General features: G+C 26.9%; 1 protein-coding gene across 7 annotated transcripts in view; it reads right to left on the bottom strand.

Moving 5' to 3' along the window:
• The window catches only part of Myo10A (unconventional myosin 10A), a 765,283-nt gene that overhangs the window by 24,592 nt on the left and 721,355 nt on the right, over positions 1-19,336 (bottom strand). For all 7 annotated transcript variants that reach the window (XM_075375939.1, XM_075375938.1, XM_075375940.1 and 4 more), the window contains 10 exons: positions 19,231-19,325; positions 17,117-17,238; positions 14,694-14,797; positions 9,891-10,042; positions 8,477-8,605; positions 7,235-7,363; positions 6,255-6,358; positions 4,395-4,587; positions 1,307-1,337; positions 477-541 (listed from right to left, as the gene is read on the bottom strand). In XM_075375939.1, the coding sequence (XP_075232054.1) occupies positions 477-541; positions 1,307-1,337; positions 4,395-4,587; positions 6,255-6,358; positions 7,235-7,363; positions 8,477-8,605; positions 9,891-10,042; positions 14,694-14,797; positions 17,117-17,238; positions 19,231-19,325 (1,124 nt within the window). The remainder of the gene's footprint in view (positions 1-476; positions 542-1,306; positions 1,338-4,394; positions 4,588-6,254; positions 6,359-7,234; positions 7,364-8,476; positions 8,606-9,890; positions 10,043-14,693; positions 14,798-17,116; positions 17,239-19,230; positions 19,326-19,336) is intronic.

The following is a 19,336-nucleotide window of genomic DNA, read 5'->3' as shown; positions in this document are numbered from 1 at the left end:
GCATGACCTCAATGAGAGACTTGTGTCTCCTAAATTTCCATTTTTCATTGTTGTTTCACCATAAGTTTTCCAAATAAAGATAATGTCTCTGATGATTTTTTAAGCAAAATATAAAATTAGACATTTCTTTAATGTGTTCATGATGTACATTTTGAATCACAACAATGACAAATGTACATTACACAAACACACAATAGTTGTTATTGCTGAGGAAACAAGAGCACAATATTAACCACCATATTATGACATTTTAAATGCTGTCAATTTATTAATCAACAATTCACTGTTGTTGATTATTATTTCAAAAAGAAAATTATGATTTAAAGAACTTTTTAAAGCTACCTTATAAATAAATTCTTCAGAAGAATAAGAAAACTTTATTTCCAAGATTAAAAAAAAAAATATGTTGTTTGATTTTTACAAAATTTAACAAATTTTAAATATTTAAAAGCTGTATTTATTAATATTTTTCTTACCATAGGTTGCTGCTGATGTTGAGGAGGAGTAGCTGGCATAATTAGTCGCGTATCTGCATGCCATCCTGAAACAGAAAGATTGTACTGCTACATTAAAATAGTAATTACCTAACTCTCTGGATATATGAGATCTACTTTCCTTCTTTCTTTTCTGTTTAGCCTTCAGAACCTCTGTAAAGTATTGCTTCAGAAGAAGATATGTATATGAGTGTAAATGAAATATAGACTTGTACAGTCTCAGGTCGACCATTCCTGAGATGTGTGGTTAATTGAGACCCAACCACAAAAGAACACCAGTATCCATAATCTAATATTCAAATCCGTATAAAAGTAACTGCCTTTACTAGGATTTGAACGTTAGAACTCTGACACAATTAACCACACATCTCAGAAATTGTCGACCTGAGACTGTACAAGACTACACTTCATTTATATTCATACATATCATCCTGATTCATTCTCTGAAGAAATATCTTATGGTGGATCCGGAGGCTAAACAGAAAAAGAAGACAGATATAAGAGACCTAAAAGATAAAAAAAATATGTATTTATTTTGTATTTTATTAGTTGTGGCAGCACATTTGTAAAAATTTAGTATTTTTTTTTTCATACATTGTATATACAAAACTTATATTTTTTATTGTAAAATATCAGTTTTGTATATATAATGTATGTTTTGTTAGATGTAAAATAACTAATTATTTCAGAAATTTAACTAATAAAATAACATTAGTTAAATAGAAATTTAACTAATTATTTAAAACATTTAAACTATTTTAGAAATAACATTTTACAATTAAAATGGATAAGTAACTCTGAGCAGTTTTTACCTTTATGGTCTACTGGTCTTGAACGTTCCTCCTGGAAAAAAACAAAATAAAATGAATACAGTTACCATTATGATATAAAAGTATGAGATATTCTAATATTAACTGAAAGATTCTTAACAATTCAATAGTAACATGTATGTTTTCATGCCACAATTGCAAAGCGTTCACCAAAATAATATATTAATACGTGCAAACATAATGACAGGGATGTGTTACCAACTCATAAATATAAAACGAAAACCTGGTCAGATTTTGAGAAAATCATAGTTTAAGAACCTTACCAAAACTGACAAAAGATCTAGTGCAGCATAATTACATTTGTTGTGAATGATAAAAAAGGGTTAAAAATATCAGTTGGTAGATTAATATCATGGAATTTTTACAGACTGCGTTGTCAGGATTTACAGTTGAATAACTGAATTACAGTTACCTTTCTTCTTTTCTTAGTTTTATGAATATGAGAAATTAATTTTGTAGTATATAAAGTAAGCAAAACTAACTATTTTGAACTCAAAATCTTCAAGTTACATTGCTTAATTTCCCCTTTTTCCTTATTAGCGCTTCTTTTTTAAATTACATTAACATACCGCGTTATAGATTTTATTAGAAATTACAACATCAGTTAGATTAGATATACAGTACTGAATAATTCTGCATTTAAATTAATTTTATTCTATTAAAGATGATTGATGAAAGACTCATATCCGGTAGACATAATGCATCTACACAGTAGCAACCGTTATGTATTCAACACAGTCATAGTTGAAATACCATAAGTATGGTCTTGCAAACATTTATGATTGATTTTAATCTGCTACTAATCTTTTTTCGCTGTCTGTAAAGTTTTTTTTACACTAATCTAAATAGGCAGTTTAAATGACAGTGCTGAGTACAATAGGTTTTCCAACGTTTGGTTTGTGTTCTGATCGTTTCATTAACAATTTAAATTTTCCGTTTTTATACAGTATCTTCTTATACTTACTCCGTCAAAGACAAACTTGATATAATTGGAAAAGTTAAAGCAAGTCAGTCTAAAGCTAGCTTATCACGGGGATTTAGTGTGCCAGAAGGAACTGTTTATGGCTGGATGAAAGAGGAAGATAGATTCCGTTCTTTTATTGATACTGTTGATGAAAGTGTAGGACTTGATAGGAAAGAAGTTCATCTTTGTGTCATTAATGCTATGGATGAATGTTTTACCTCTGGCTTTTACGGAAGCGTACTGAAGGCATACATTTGTTGGTCCAGTTATACAAGCTCAAGCCCTAAAATTTCATTTACAAATAAACAACAGTGATGACTTTAAGTCATCTAGTGGTTGATAATCTTAAACAGGGCTATAGCTGAAAATAATTACAGCGACGAAAAAATTTAAAACGCTGATGAAACTGGTTTTTATTATAAATCGCTATCAAAAAAATCAATAGATGTAAAGTGTATTTCAAATAAGTCAAGTATATAAATGAATAAAGAAAGGATTACTTTTCTACTGTATGCAAATATATCTGGAAATCATAAATTAAAACTGCTATGTGTTGGTAAATATGGAAGTTCTTAATGTTTCAAACATTAAAAATGAAATCATTACTGGTAATTTATAGATAAGTAAAAATTGGATGACTCGGATATTTTCTTAACAAAGGTTTAACAAGGAATTTGTGCCATCTGTCAAGAGTTATTTGTGCCAACGAAAGATGGAAGAGAAAGCTTAGCTACTTCTTAATAATTGTCCAGCCCATCCACCATAAGAATTATTAAAATCAAGATAATAAAATTACAGCTATGTTTTTACTTAAAAATACAACATCCAAACACAGGATCAAGAAATTATTCAAACGTTTAAAGCCTATTATCGACAAGAGTTGATAAAACAGCTTTTTTAATCTCAGAACTACAAGTTGAAGGTTTTTTGAAAAACCTTACATTAAAAAATATTATGTACAGTGCTGAAATTGCATGGAAAATTTAAGCACTATTATTACTATTATCTGTTCAAATTAATAAATAAAATACAGTTTTCTTTACAGAATAAAAAGTAATGTGTACTGATTAATTAGTTATTTTTGTGAATGCTATTCTTTTATAAATAAAGATTCTTTTATTTATAAATAATTCTTTTTTAAATTTATACCAGAATTAATAATGAATGAATAATTAAGTGAATGAAGTTTAGTAATTCTAAATAGACCAAAGCAATTACTGAACTCAACATACAACTACAAAGAAACAATTTTTCCCATAATATTTAGTAATATGAATTAAATTTATCTTCTCATTGTCCTATTTTTAAATTAATCTGGTGTTTTAATTTAACATTTTTATAACTTTGCTATTTATTAGCCTTTGGTGAAATTAACTTCAAAAATGCATTTTACAGTATTGTAGGAAAAAAACATTCCTGTAAGCATATGTTAATTTTTAATGGCTATTCCAGAAATTTTATTCAATATGTTAAAAATAACAACACATGCAATGAAATATTTGATAGTAGATCAGTAGAATAGAGAGTGACATTTTATATTCTTTCTTTTTTTTTTAAATGATATTGACTGTTTTGGTTATTAGTAACTAAAAATACCAACATCATGCAGCAAACTGCACCCACCACTCCTAATTTTGGTGACCTATAGAAACCAGTTCATTTAATGTGGCTTTAGCTGTCGGCATGTTTATAACAAATACCCTTCATTTTCCAGGATGGATCTATTTGTTGATAAATTCCAAGTAATCAAGTACTAATTTAATTGCCAGTCTTTGTGGCAGAGTGGTAGCATCTTATTCTTTCATTCAGAGGTCCTGGATTCGAATCCCAGTCAGGCATGGGATTTTTTATATGCTAAAAAAATTCCATTTCCATACTCCACGCACAATTTTCAAGCTTATGTACATTAAATATGTAAATTACATAAGTAGTAAATTAAAAATGAACAATGAAAAATTTTGAAACAATTATTTAAATTTTTAATCAAATTGTGTCATGAAATGAACAATTAAAAAACAATTATTCTTAAATTTTTTTTTTTTAATTGCTACGTTTCTTACATTAAATAATTAATGCTGTTAAAAATAAAATAAATATAATTCTTACCACTCTTGCTTGATGTAATTCTCTATTTATTGTTGTATTTGCTGTTCCTATAGCTTCTCTTGTAAAAGCATTCAACATTGATTGTATATGACGAGCTCTGTTTGTGTACAGAGGAAACCTTTCACCAGAACTTAATACCAGTTGTAAAGATCCACCACCTTTGCTGATACCAACATCAGCAATTTCATCCAACCTATTTTTAACATAACAAAAAAAACAGAAATTGTAAAATTTCATTCACTATTTTTTCCTTGTTTAAATTTACACACATAGGAAATATTTGATTATCATTTAACAAAAGAATCATTTAGTACACTCTGTAAAAGAATGTAAGCTTGTTAAAATTAAAATAAAAGCAATTGAGCATACCAATTATGCTCTAACATGGTTCCAAGTGTAAATTATAGTTATTTACTAAGAAAAAACCCTTTACTTCAGGATATGTTAAATTTATTTCAATTTGTTAGATTGAATAATTGAAGTAATATAGTTGTTGGGATAAATTAAAAGTATTACTTAGGAGTGGAAAATCTGTAACTGCTACAACCAAACTTTGGGATAACATGATTGCTTTGACTGGGATAACATTTGTAATTGTGATGAAGTAAAATATGAATAAAAGTCATAATAGTAGTTTAGTAAATCAAAACCTTATTGAATTTGAAGAACTTATTAAAAAAATAGTTGGAAAATGAATTGAATTATTATATAATGTTAATGTATTTTTCCTACCTACTGAATGGAGACAATGTGTTAATCCATGTTTTCATCAGAAAGAAACACACTAATTTAGAGTTTTATATTATTTGTCACACCCTTTTTCATACCTGTGATGCATGTAAAACATCTTTGGTACAAGTAGCACTAAGAATTGAAGAATTGCTTTTTCTGAGAGTAATGATATGTATTATACAACAAGTTCCTATGGTGTTTTCATGCTATACTCATAGGGCTGTTTCAATTGTATTTCAGTCAGCTTGAATTGCTTATATGCATCATTTTATTTGATTTAATAGAAAAGATAATGGGGAACCATTGCTTAACCAACTTACTAAACCTGGATGTCTGTTGTTCTTAGGAATAGCTATGTAATTACTTGGAGTAACTTTTTTCAGTGTCAGATCACCTGCATCTGTAAAATTTGGGGGGTATATTCATTAATATATTGTGTTAATTATATAAGAAGTTCCTTTAAAACCTTCTTTAGCAATGTTTCCAGTAATGAACTGTAATTGAACAATGGAACAATTTAAGTTTAGACAACTACAAAGAAAATTAAAAATAAAAATTAGATCATCAAGCACTAATTTTTTCTTATCAATACAAGGCGTGTTTTTAAAGTAAGGTCTGTTTTGAATTTCCCACTTATATACAAGATATAAACAAGGAGTGCTTATGAAGCTTAGTTACTTCAATTAATAGTCAGCTGTTAACAAAAATAGTTTAGTTATTTTGTAATTAGTTGTTTATATTTATCCATTTATAATGAGTGCTATAATTTGTGATTCCGCTGAGCGTGAAGTATAAAGAGTAATCCAATTATTGATGAAAAAAATTCTTTTATGTTCCTTTAAAATTTAAAGGCAAATTTGTGACATTTTTAGGCAGTATATTATAAGTGACGCTAAAGTAAGACAAGGATGCCATTCATTTCGAGAAAGGCAAACAAACAGTCATAATGATAAACCCAAGTTCAACAAATTTAATTAATATAATAATAAATCAATAAACTATTAAAAGGGGAAAAAATACTGAATATATTAGAATTAAAAAAAAAATATATTACTAAATCAGTTATTCTTAAAAGTGAAATAAAATTTTAATAAAGGTTTCTTTAAAAGTGATAAAAAATATATTTACTTAATTGTATGAATCACTCGAAGTTGATTTGATTCAGGTCTAGCAAGTCTAATTCCTAAATGACTCACAGCAAGCATCTGTACATCTGGATAGTGATTACCTCCCTAAGGAAAAAAAAAGAAAAAGTAAATTTTCATTAAATACAGAGATTTGGGAGAAAAAATTTTATCTAAACTTTAGAAGTATTAATGTAAACAAATGATTCACTTTCTAAATTTGTTGAATGTTGTTCAATAACTACATGTGAATCTGAATTAAAAACATTAATCAATTTTAGAAAGTAAATCATTTAATAGTCCTATTTTGTAATTAAAATTATTTTTTAATTTATTTAATAATATAAGCTAATTAATTCTACTCATGAAAATTAAATATATAACATTTTAAATTTATCATATTTATTAATATAATGCTATGTGTACTAATTTATGCTATCAAATATTACTAAAAGATAAAATTAATAATAAAAATAATGAAATAGTAAGAAATTGAAAAGATACAGACTCAATCAACAAATATTTTTTGTTAAAAAAACAGAAAGAAGAATAAATGAAAATGAACCTAATAGTATTTAAAAGATAGAAAGCCAAGTAAACTTATAAATAACTATTAATGCAATAACATTTGATGATTGCTTAGAAAATCTAACTTGAGATACAACTAAGTCTAACTTAACATAAATACTTAAGTAACTATTCGACAGACAAATTTCTTAATTGTTAAGATCTAATAAAAATCTGATTTTACATAAAATTAATTCAGAAAAAAATCAGGAAAAATTGTGCAGACATTTAATGTAATGTTACATATACTTTTAAAATACTCCTAATTAATATTTCATACTCAAACAGTGAAAGATGATGCAATCGGTTCGTTTCTCAAACACAGATTATTTACATTACATTAAATGTAAAATTTCAATACAAACATGCTGAATAAAATTAATCATATAATAATCAGAAAAAATAAACCCAACTTACCGAAACAGGAAATAGCCTAGAGAAGTATGTTAACCAATGACGGGCCATGTCAACCACAGCACGTTTTGTACTTGCTTTATGCTGAGCAGACTGCATATTGGCAGCTGTTACATGAAATCTTTCTAAAAGCTAAAAAAATGATATTAAATGTATATATTTAGTTCAATCTAAAATAATAACATTACTCAATACACTAACCTGTCCAACTGATTAATTTACAATTTTTTCCAATAAAAGTCCATTAATATTTTTATTTAACACAGAGAAACAAAATAGTACTTGAATTTCACCAAAAATATTAATTTAACAAAATAATTTCTGCATAAACAATATTTGATTCAGAGATATTATACAAAGTAAAGGATGAACACAGTATTCTGATTAATGATTAAATGAGTAAAACATTGTAGTCTACTAACCATGAGTTTCTTTTTTTCTTCATGCACTGTATCATTTCACTCTCTCTCTTGCTTAATGTTATCTTTCAAGAGATTAAAAAAATAAATAGAATGAAGAGTAAAAGTACATTTTTAATTCATTAAAAAAGGAACATCACTTTAGAATACACAATGTTAAATGTAATACAACACTATTAATTGCTGATTTTTTTATTAACTGCTGTGCTGATTTGTAACCATACATTAAAAAGTATGTAAATATATCTTCAGGAAAATAAATGCAAAGAAAAATTGGAATACAATTGCTAAAAATTATTTTTTAAAACCATTTCTTTACACTGATCCCCCTCTATTACATATTTATGAGAATTTATGTATTATTTTCTAGTCTGCTTTGATTTTTAAAATCCAGTCAGAACTAATAGATCTAAAGAGGTATAATAATAGATCATGACTTACACAAGAACGATAATTTCTTTATCATCTAATCATAATTAATGACAGAATTAAACAAACTAATAAAATATTTCAACTTTTCAGCCATTAGATAACTCCACATTTTTTGTTTTAACAAGCAGTAACTTAATAGTAATAATTATAATCAAATGCTTCATAAATCTGAATAAAAGTAAGTTAGTAATTAGTAAACATAGTAATTTACATTTTACTAATACCTTTTAAGAATATCCAAATTAAATAAATATTGCAGTTTTATGTATATGAACCTAGTGGGTACCTGACTGATCAGTACAAGAAGTAAAATATCAAATAATGCACTAAATATACGCTTACAGTAAAGAGATAAATATAACAATTCATAAATTATATATTAAAATTTATTAACCTGAATCATTTCACTTCTTTCATCCTTATTTATTCTAGGATTTTGTTTATTAAGAACATCAGTAACTACTTGACAAAATACGAGATGTAAAACCAAAGGGCTAGATATTGATTCTTTTGGTGAGAAGACCTAATAAAAAAACACACAACAAAAATCAAGTTTGTACAAACAACTTAAAATTTCATTAATAATTAGACATAAAAAATATCATCGTAATCAGTGTATAGTAATCAGTGCTCGAACTATATTATAATCACATAATTGTTACAAAAAGTTATAAAATATATTGATAGATGAAAGAAATTTATAAAATCAAATGAGGAATGTTTTTAAAATAATACATTTAGTGATTTGCAAATGATTAGGAAGCAAGTTTGATCAGTATACTGATTTGATTAGTAGTAGTCTAAAACTTACCAAACTGTTTATTCTCTTGTACGCAAATTGATGGTGTTACTACTTGTCATGAAATTTTGATTATGTTACTTTAAACAGATAAATTTTATGAATAATTTTAATATAAAATTACTTATACAAAGGCAAGTATGTACATAGTTTTTGTAAAATAAAAATATTTTTTAGTTCACAAAACATTTTTACAAAAAGATCATATTAAAAATTTCTAAATCAAATAGTTGTTAATTTTAAAAACATCCTTCTTATAAATCAGTTCAGATTTATAATAAATATTAGGTTTTAAAGAAATATCTTACAATTAACAATAGGAAAGAAAATTTATTCAAATGTAAATGAAAATGGTTATTTTCTGTGCACACATATGTGTGAGTGCATGTGATTAATTAGTAACCTCATTGAAGAAGGAGCTAATTCTCAAAAGATCTTTTGGAGGAACAATTTATGCATGAATAATTGTTTTGTAATATTACATCTTATTGAATAATTAATCACAATTTTATAAAAAAATTCAATAAATTAAACTTTAGAAAGTAAAATATAAAATATAATAAAATTTTTAGAATTAATTCTGGATATTAAATATAAAGGTGAAAATTAATTTCTTTTCATCATAATAATCATGACAATAAAATTTAATTAATTAATTAATTTATCATGTACAATAAAATTTAATCTTAGTTAATATATCAGTTTATGTTAATATTCCAGTTTAAGAGTAGTACCTTATTTACAATTGTAACATTTCACGTTAAAATTATTATAGTATTAAGAAAAACCATATATATATATATATATATATATATATCAGAAAGTGTAGTTTTTTCTATTAAATAAAATCATAAATACTATAATAATTTTAATTTGAAATGTTACAGAATTATAAATATGGTACTGAACTTAAACTCGAATAAGCATTTTCTATTAATTAAAAAAAAAAAAACACAGAAAAACTACCTGAACTAACCATACAGTAATTATTGTAATAGAGTAAACATACCTCTTTTCTAACATTAAGCTTCCAAGAAATTCTATTGTATGAAAAATGTGCGGCTGAAGGACACGTATGTAATTTAGTGGCTAGTACAGCTTCTGGCGGGTTTTGAGGTGGTAACGGTTCTACAGGTGCAAGAAATTCAGAAGACTCTTCCACTAAAAAATAAAACAAATACCAGTATTCAGATTTAAAAATAATAAAATAAAATAAAAACTACTCTACAGGTAAATCTGAACTACGCTATCTTTATTCTACAATTAATAATGAGACTTAATATTGTAATGTTATGAATGATAAAGCTGATGAGACAAACATGTCAAGACTTAATCATATCTCACACTCAGTACTTTGTTGTATTGATGAGGTCATCGTATAAATAAAATTTAAAAGGAGATATTTTACTACAGAGAATTAAAGGATGCCCCATTGGAAATTCCCTATTTTTATTTAACTGTATTTCACAAAATATTACATATATCGACATGAAACAAAAATTAAATTAAAGCCTGCCTAATCAAGTTATAACAAAAAATCACATTACATCACATCACATGTGCTCCATCAGTCACATGAAGAATATCCAGCCAATGGCAATTTCTTTCCATGTTTGTTGAAGCATTTCTTAGAATTGTTTGGTTGATTTGAAATGACATTCCAAATGGTCTCACACATCTCCTGGTTATTTGCTAATTTTGTCATACACATCCTGTGTTTGACATAACCCCAGAAGAAGAAGTCCAGAGGGATTATGTCTGGCAATCTGGATGGCTAGGGAATTGAACCACCTCTTCCAATCCACCTACCAGGAAACATCTCATCCAGCCTTTCCCTTACCACAAGGAGCCAGTGTGGGGGAGCCCCATCTTGCTGGAAGAGGACATTAGGATGCCTAGACTCAATTTGTGGGAATGCAAACTGCTCCAACATGTCAAGATATGAAATGCCCATTATAAAGTAAAGTATTTCAAATGGAACATTGTATATCAGATTCATGGTAAGAATAAAAGAATATGAAGTTTGTTGGTAACAATTTAAAGATAGAAAATTTACTAATAACCAGTTTTATTTATGAATGAATGAGTAATAATTAATTGTAGAAAGACACATATTCAAAAGAAATCTAGAAATACCGTAACTATAATAAAACAACTGAAAGTCAAATAGGTTTGGGTAAGTCTAGGCTTACCATGTATTTTTGGATCCAACCCAGGACATATTTCTGAAATTACTTAAAAGCTTTTACGGTTTACCGAAACATTAAATTTTATTTATTCAGTTGTATTTTTCACTAGACAGGCTTTCTTCAGAAATGATTTGTTTGCTTTAATTACATCATAAAATTCATGTAAGAAAGTTCTGGATTAATTTTAAGATTTAGCAGATATTTAACAGTAGATACTGAAAGTCTACCCCTTTCTGCACACCAAATGTTCCCTGTAATTGAAAAAACTATCTAAACTGGAGCAGATGTCCCAAGCAAAGATATCACAAACTCAACCATTTTAGAAATATTGCAACATGAAATGTCAGTCTTTTGAAACACCTTAAAAATTGCTTTCCACTTCTCTTCAATAGCATCTGGTACTTTTTCAGAACTTGAACCACAACCTACCCTTTGGTTTTGAGTTACCTGGTTCAACAATGTACGTTCATCAGTATTTATAGAATCTTTTATAATTTCATTAACAACTTGTGCACTCTTCTAAATCAGACCAGGCAGTTTCAGTTTGTAAATTTATCCATTGAAACTTACTAACTTTATCAAAACTGGTTCTCCACAACTCATTGGATACTAGAATTATAAAAATTGTCTAAGCTTTGAAGAATTTTTGTTCCTGAACATCATTATTTCTTTTAGAGTACATAGCAATTCTTTGGCAGAAGATGGTATAACTTTGTGAGTTTACAAATTAATTGAAGTTAACCTGAAGTTGATAAATTGATTGATAATATGTCTGAAATACTTGCTTCTGTTACTGTGATAAAATTAGCTTCCAATTTCAGAACTACATTATTAAATAACTGTAGAGTACCATATAAAATTTCAAAAACAGTTCACTTTCTAGATTAAAAAAAAATAATAATAATTTTGAGCATTTGTTACAAGATAAATATGATTTTAGGCCATCAAAAATGGAAAGAATTTTTTCTATTGCAGGTAATAAACTAAGGAACGTGCTGCTATTAAATAATACTTTTTTATAATCTGTATCCACAAATTCACAGAACTCTTTAAGTTTCATTACTCTTACTGTATATATGTGAAAATATTATTAATTTTTATAACAATAACTTCTATGTTTAGGGGTAGAGAATCACATGTTTTTTGTTCTGAATTGTGTACAATGTGGGCGAGCAGCCAATCCTAAAATAGGTTTATCTAAACCACTTTGAACCTTTCTGAACACATTTTCATTCCCCTTTCTCTTTACACCACAAAATTAATGTTAGTGTAATTAGCAGTATAACAAAACAAACTTTTCTTCAAGTTTGTATTTTTTCACACACTGCAGAAGATACTGAGTCAAAATTTGAGCAGTTTCACCTGATACTTCATCAAAATTTAAAAGTTTAACGTGAATTCCCTACTCCAGACTGAAATATCTTACAAAAATCAGAATAAGTTTTACTTCATTCTGTTTTGAACTATCCATCCGTTGTTACTGTTATATAATTAATGTTTTCCAAAGAAGGCAATACATTATCAAATATAAATGGTGAAATAACATTAATAATAACTGCCTCGTTTTGGTTCTAGCAGATGAAAATTTTGGGTCATATAACTTTTTAACCAGTTTAGATGTGCAGTCTGATGTTTTGAAACTGAGTTTGTGTCTACCAATATGGTATGAAAATATAGCTTCTTTAGCAGTACACTCCAGATCACTGTTATTGTTATTTCCATCTTTGGCTTTAAAATTATCTCTTATGTTTGCTAAAGCAGTAGCATTAATAGCTACTATGAAATTTACAACAGCTCCTATGTTTAGCTGTTTTCATGTGGTCTTCAATATCACCCTTTCTTTTATGGGCAACAGAAAACTCTGCAGTACATAGCGGGCAATAAACACATTCATTGTTACTGTCATTACTCAATTTAAAAAAAATTGTGTTCCTGTTGCAGGTTAACATTAAACACACATTTTCTTTTGCCCATTTCTGAACGATGAGACAAATAAGAATAGAAATAAAATGATGAAAAACGTGTAGACGAGTTACTTCACACACGAAAACAACATAAAAACATTGCCCCTGTTGTGTTGCCAAATGACTATGTAAAAAGTTGTGGCAAGACCAGTAGCCATGCCTCTGTCAAAATCAACATCAGCGCTTGCTCCAAGATCAGTTGAGAGATGCATGGCTGTAAGAGAATATTTAAAAACGTGATGTTGAACATATAGGTCTAAAATGAAAAAAAGACCCTTGCCAGTCATAAAATTCTCAAATCCCAGACATTTTTGCAGCCGGACAGCACTAAAAAACCAGGACTGTCCAGGCTAATCCTGAACATATGGTAAGCTTAGGTAAGTGAATGAATTACCTTGTAACATTAGTAGTGAATAATAATACAAACATATTTCAAAAAAGTTTAAAGTTGTTTTTAAACTAATAGAAAAATATTTTTGCTCAATAAAATATTTCCTAGATATAAAATTCTATTTATATAGCTAAGATTAATTCTTGATTTACACGCACTTTGTACAGAGTTTGCAGGAATGGTATTAAAAAACATAAATAAATAAAGTGTTATTAATGTCTGGTTAGATAACACTTTGTTAGAAGCAAGAAATTACTTATAATATAAAATTATATAGTCATTTGCCCAAACCTAGGTTTGAATATCTAGTACACTATGTCAGTTATTATAAAGTGCTCTTTAATAATACGATGAGAAAAGTTTTATTTTCCAATATCCAAATTATTATATATTTAAATATCACCTTAATTCTTTTCCCTATGATATCATGATTGTTACCTGAAACTACACGGGATAGCTTAAACTGGAAGGATGAAGTAAATGAAAAACCATTTTTAAAAGTAAAAAAACACCACTGATAAACAAACATTTTAAACTGAAAGTAGTTTTTTTCAAATTTACTCAAAAATAAATTGATCCTTTGCATGAACCAGACCTATAGCAATGCATACTCTGACTTGGGTTTTGAATAACTAGTTACAAATTGTTTAAATTTCCAGCTATATTGCTATAACATCTTTATAATTCCATCTTCTGTGTACTATGTCATAAAATTATGTAATACTGACTATATTTGAAAATATATGAATAGCTACAAATGAAGTCTCAAAATGGAATGATGAAATTTAAATCACATAACATAATAATCACATTATTTTCATAATTGTCTAGCTTATTTGATGTTCCAATACCGAATACCTTTCCTTCCACTGTATTGTAGGTAATAAATCTTTCCAGCTGAGAGTACAGAATGGAACTGAGTGAGCTCACTTTGTGTTCACAGCTAATGTTTTTTAATAAGTATTCCTTTATTAAAAACCCAGTTAAGAAAATAATACATTAAAAATTGTAACATTATTAAAAACATAAACACAGCATATTTATAAAATTAATTTGAATAGAGTTCAGTTGAATAATTAATTATTTTAACAAAGCCCTATCAGGTCTAAGCCCTGCAGCAGTTCCTAATAAGCTACCTCTGAACCACTGAGAACAAAATTAAAACATAATTTCTTCAGAATTATCAAAATAAAACAATAAGTTACATAAGCCAGATAAAACACTGTAACAAAAAATTAAAAACTAATGCTTACTATTTGAATACTCACATTCAACATGATCTGAATGTTGAGTTGACATTGAACCACCAAACATTCCATCGCCATATAAATCTCTGGTAACAGGTTGAATGGGTGCTGGTGGTACAACATTGCTGCAAAAGATAAATAAAACCATATTTATTCAATATGACTGGTAAAAATTAAAAAAAAATAAATAAATATATAAAAATTGAACTTAGCATTAACATTTTATTATAGTATTCTATAAATAAATTGTAATCAATTTTTTGGTTATATGTACTGTTTGGTATATGCAGATTACATCAATGGGTGTATGCATACTAATAAGGAGAAAGATTAGTGGGATTTCATTTAACTTTGTTTTTTCAGCTTGTATAAGACAATCTAAATTACCAACTTAATAATCCAGATGGTTAGTTTCTTTTTAATTACAATTTATTCATAAGCTTTCTTATATTTTGTTAAAAATAATAAAATAAATTTTAAACTGTAAATATTACTGTTATTTTTTTATTTCCACTAAGCCAGCTTTTTTCCATAGAGATCCCAGCTTATTAACAAAGGTCTTTTTTTATAAAATTAATTTAAAAAAACATTAAAAAAGGATACATGTAGTGCTGCATCTCAATCACTGATGACAGGAGCTAGAGGAAAAACAACATTGGTTCTAGAGGGAAGATCTGCTGTTGATTTGAACTTTGCCATGCATCAGGTGATTAAGAAGAACTTAGAGTGTGGTAAAGGCCAGATTGTAGATAAAAAAAAGCCTAGGACCGAGTGTAGCAGAAGGAAAATATGAGTATTAAGGACAAAAAGATGTCCTCTGAAAATACAAAACTGATAAAATGTCCAAAAATTATGAAAGTACAGTAACAAACACTATGCTGTGTTGGAAACTGTACTAGTACCTTTGTACTAGTACAAGGGAAAGTAAAGTACCTTTATTTTCATCTTAGTTATTTAACATTGTTTTCATGAAATTCAAAAGTAGGTGTAAAGAAGAAAATCCAAAGGTAAGAAACAAGAGTATGGTATTAACATTATTTTCATGGTATTAACATTATTTTTTTATGGTACTAACATTATTTTCATTAGAAAAGAATAGTCAAAAATCACTTTACTGCATGTGCAGAAAAAGTAGGAAGTGAGTGCAAATAAATATTGAGAACAAAATACTAGTAATGAGAATGAATAATCAAAAAAGAAAAGTTTGCAAGTTGAAGAAGAAACTCAGGGAGTGTTGTAGTATAAGTTTATCTCACATCATTTATCTTTAGATTTTCATTCCACTTTTGTATAAAGTAATCCCAGACATCAGAAGATATAAAGCCAACAATAGTTCATTTTGAAGATTCCTTTGATTGTTCATTTTGGAAGATTTTCTGAGAAAATGTAATTTTACCTGTTTTAATAATAATAAAAAAAAAACAAAAAAACTTTTGCTTTACAATACCCAATAAACCCACAGTAATTAAAAAAATCTGATGTGGACACCTCATGACTTCCTTGTACACATATTAAATTACAATTACACATTTTTTTTAAAATGAAAATACATAAAATTTTATTTCATTAAAAACTTCTGATATTTTTTCAAAATTTTTTTTGTTTATCATAGATTTTTTTCTTACAATCAGAGGTTAATAATTATTAATAAATCAATATATTTAAATAAATAAAAAATGAGATGAAGTCTGATTCGAACCAATTGCTTTCTCTTATCCAAATATTTCATTAATTAAAATTTTATTTGGCTAAACTCTGGAACCAATGAAAATAAGTACCACTTATGATATATTGTTGAAAAGCTCTCAATGAGGGCTTATTACTGCAGTTAAGAAAAAGTCCAAAATCCAAATGTTTTGGATTTTGGTCTTTTTGTACATTTTTTGGTCAAGTCGATTGCAATCAAAAGAGAAGGTGCACAATTAGATGTTACAACAGTCCTAAATCCAAAATTTCAACATTCTACGATTAATCGTTTTTGAGTTAAGCGAGATATATACATATGTATGTACATATGTCATGTCGAAACTAGTCAAAATGGATTCAGGGATGGTCAAAATGAATATTTCTGTTGAAATCTGGAAACCGAAATTTTTTATGATACAATACTTCTTTTACTTCATACAAGGAAGAAAATAAACTCAACATTACTTAGAATTAGCTAATTTTTTTTTTCTTTTAATTTAAATTAGTCATCTATTTTTATTTTAAAATCTATTATCCCAAATTGAATAATGTAAATCTCATTCTAAATTTGTACATAAATATGACAAAATTAGATTTTTATTTAAATAGAATAATAAGTTACTTATGACTAAGTTTATTGTTTTATAAAAGCATTTTTAAGCAAAAAAAAAAAAAAAATAATGAATACAAACAAGAAAAAAGATTCATTTATAATGAAAAATATTATGTAAATAAAAAACAATAAAAATAATATCAACCTGTGTGAGTAAAAGCTACTTGATCTAGAAGGTGTTGTCAAAGGATGTGGCGTAACAGGTGGAGGTGGGGGTCTCCATCCTGAACCTGGACTGGGACCCTTCTCCATTCGTTCCACCTGCAACTTTTTTAAACATCTCGTAATAGCTAACTGTTTAAACAAGTTCATTTCATTATTATCATTAAAATGTAAAGGACAATATTAATTTTATGAGTAATTGAGTGCATTTACAATGAATAATAAAATTTCTGTTTTTTACAACAAATATAATTTGAGTAAGAACTACAATAAGGCAATAAAATTAAAAAAAGTTTGTTTTAATAAAAAACAATGAGGAAGTGCATAAACATTACTTAAAGCAAACACACACACACACACACACACACACACACATACACAGACAGACACACATACACACACTCACATAAACAACCAATTTATTCAAACACAAAACTTAATTTACTAATATAAAAAGTGAATTCTGATAGATACTGTTTATTATGTCTAAAGGTGAATGAACACTCATGTGCAAAATACCAGCAACAAAGCTCCATTGTTATGACTTTCATTTGTCTTGAATTACAGAAACTAGTTGTAATATAAAATGGTGAATTTTTTAACAAACTCCCTGTTTTAAGTTAGAGTAAAGAAAAAAAAAGTTATATATGTATATTATATGAAAACAACCAAAACACAATATTAGATAAGTTAAACTTAACAAATTAATTTCCAATAATTAGTTTTCATGGTATACCATTCTATATGTATTTCATTAAAACATATTCTTTTAATTGTTTATTATTTTATTCAAAATTATGTTTTATATTTTGAATAATATTATAAGTGTACATATACATTTTTCATAATTTAAAAAATATTTTACTCTATTGTTGTATTTTCAATATTATTAAATTAATATAATTTATTACATTTTAAAATTAATAAAATTATCCAACTGAGATTGTGTCAACTTATTTAATTTTATTCAGGAGTGACACACTTCAAGAATGTTTACCAATTTTGTTATTTATGAACGAATTTGAATAAATATGGTGTCATTTTCTTTGTCATAAAACACTTAACATTTTTTTTGTGAACATTATACTAATTTTGTTAATGTTATGTTTTACATAACATTAACCACCATGGCCAACCATTTACATGGCCAATTTCATTTTGAAATGAATTGAGAGATCAGGTTCATTATTTTTACACAAGAAAACCTCTAGGTATCCTAGCAGTATTCAAAATTTCAGCTCGATAAGATTAACCGTTCCTAAAAAATAAATTCTTATGTTAGAAATACAAAATCGTGGATAGCCATTATAAACTAAACATTTCCAGTTAATCAATATGTCTTTAATCAATATGTTGATTAAAGTTTTTTCTTTATTTCGAATAGAGGAACCATCTCCAGAATTTTTGAAATGGTTTTTATAAACACTTGGTAGATATAAATATATCATGAAAGAAAACATCTGAATAAAATCATTTGTAATTTTGTGAAAGACCATTTCAAAGAATTATAATTATGAAACTAATGAAGTATTTTTTTTTTTTTTACCAAGTTTATTATGAATTCGGATGAAAAGAAATTGATGATTATTGTTTTAAGAATATTTAAATTTTGTTAAAATAAACCCAATCTTTATATCCTGTCTTGTTTTATCCAATTCCCAAGCTTTTACAATATTTTTAACAGATGTAAATAGTTAATGTGTTAAAATATGGACTCTTATTTTTACCCTTATCAAATTTCAGTTTTCAATGGTTAAAAAAAAACTACAAAAAAATGTAGTCTGTAAAATTAAAAAATAAAATGGAATATGCTTTTGTTGTTTAAAAAAATATAAATGATTCATTTCTTATTGTTTAAATACATTCATAAGAAAATAATATAGAAGAAAAAACTTAAAGAAATATATTATATGAAATCTCATAACAAATTACAAAACTGTATTTATATCATTATAACTTTTATTTAATATAATTGGTTTTCTTTTATTAGCCTAACTGTAGTTAAGTTATGGTATTTTGTAATAAAATACAATAACAAAAAGATAAGATTCAGATCTGGTGATTTATTATATTTATCATACTGAAAAAAATATTTACCTGGCTGCGCAGAATGTTGGTTTGTTGTACATCTGAACGTTCCTCTTTTGTAACTCCTCTTCCATCAACACTGTCAATACTACCCCATCGTCCAGCTGTAATTCAA

This window comes from Lycorma delicatula, chromosome 9, assembly GCF_047948215.1.
Source record: "Lycorma delicatula isolate Av1 chromosome 9, ASM4794821v1, whole genome shotgun sequence".
Taxonomy (NCBI): domain Eukaryota; kingdom Metazoa; phylum Arthropoda; class Insecta; order Hemiptera; family Fulgoridae; genus Lycorma; species Lycorma delicatula.
The sequence above is the reverse complement of the archived record's forward strand: the minus strand, read 5'-3'. Positions and strand labels throughout refer to the sequence as shown.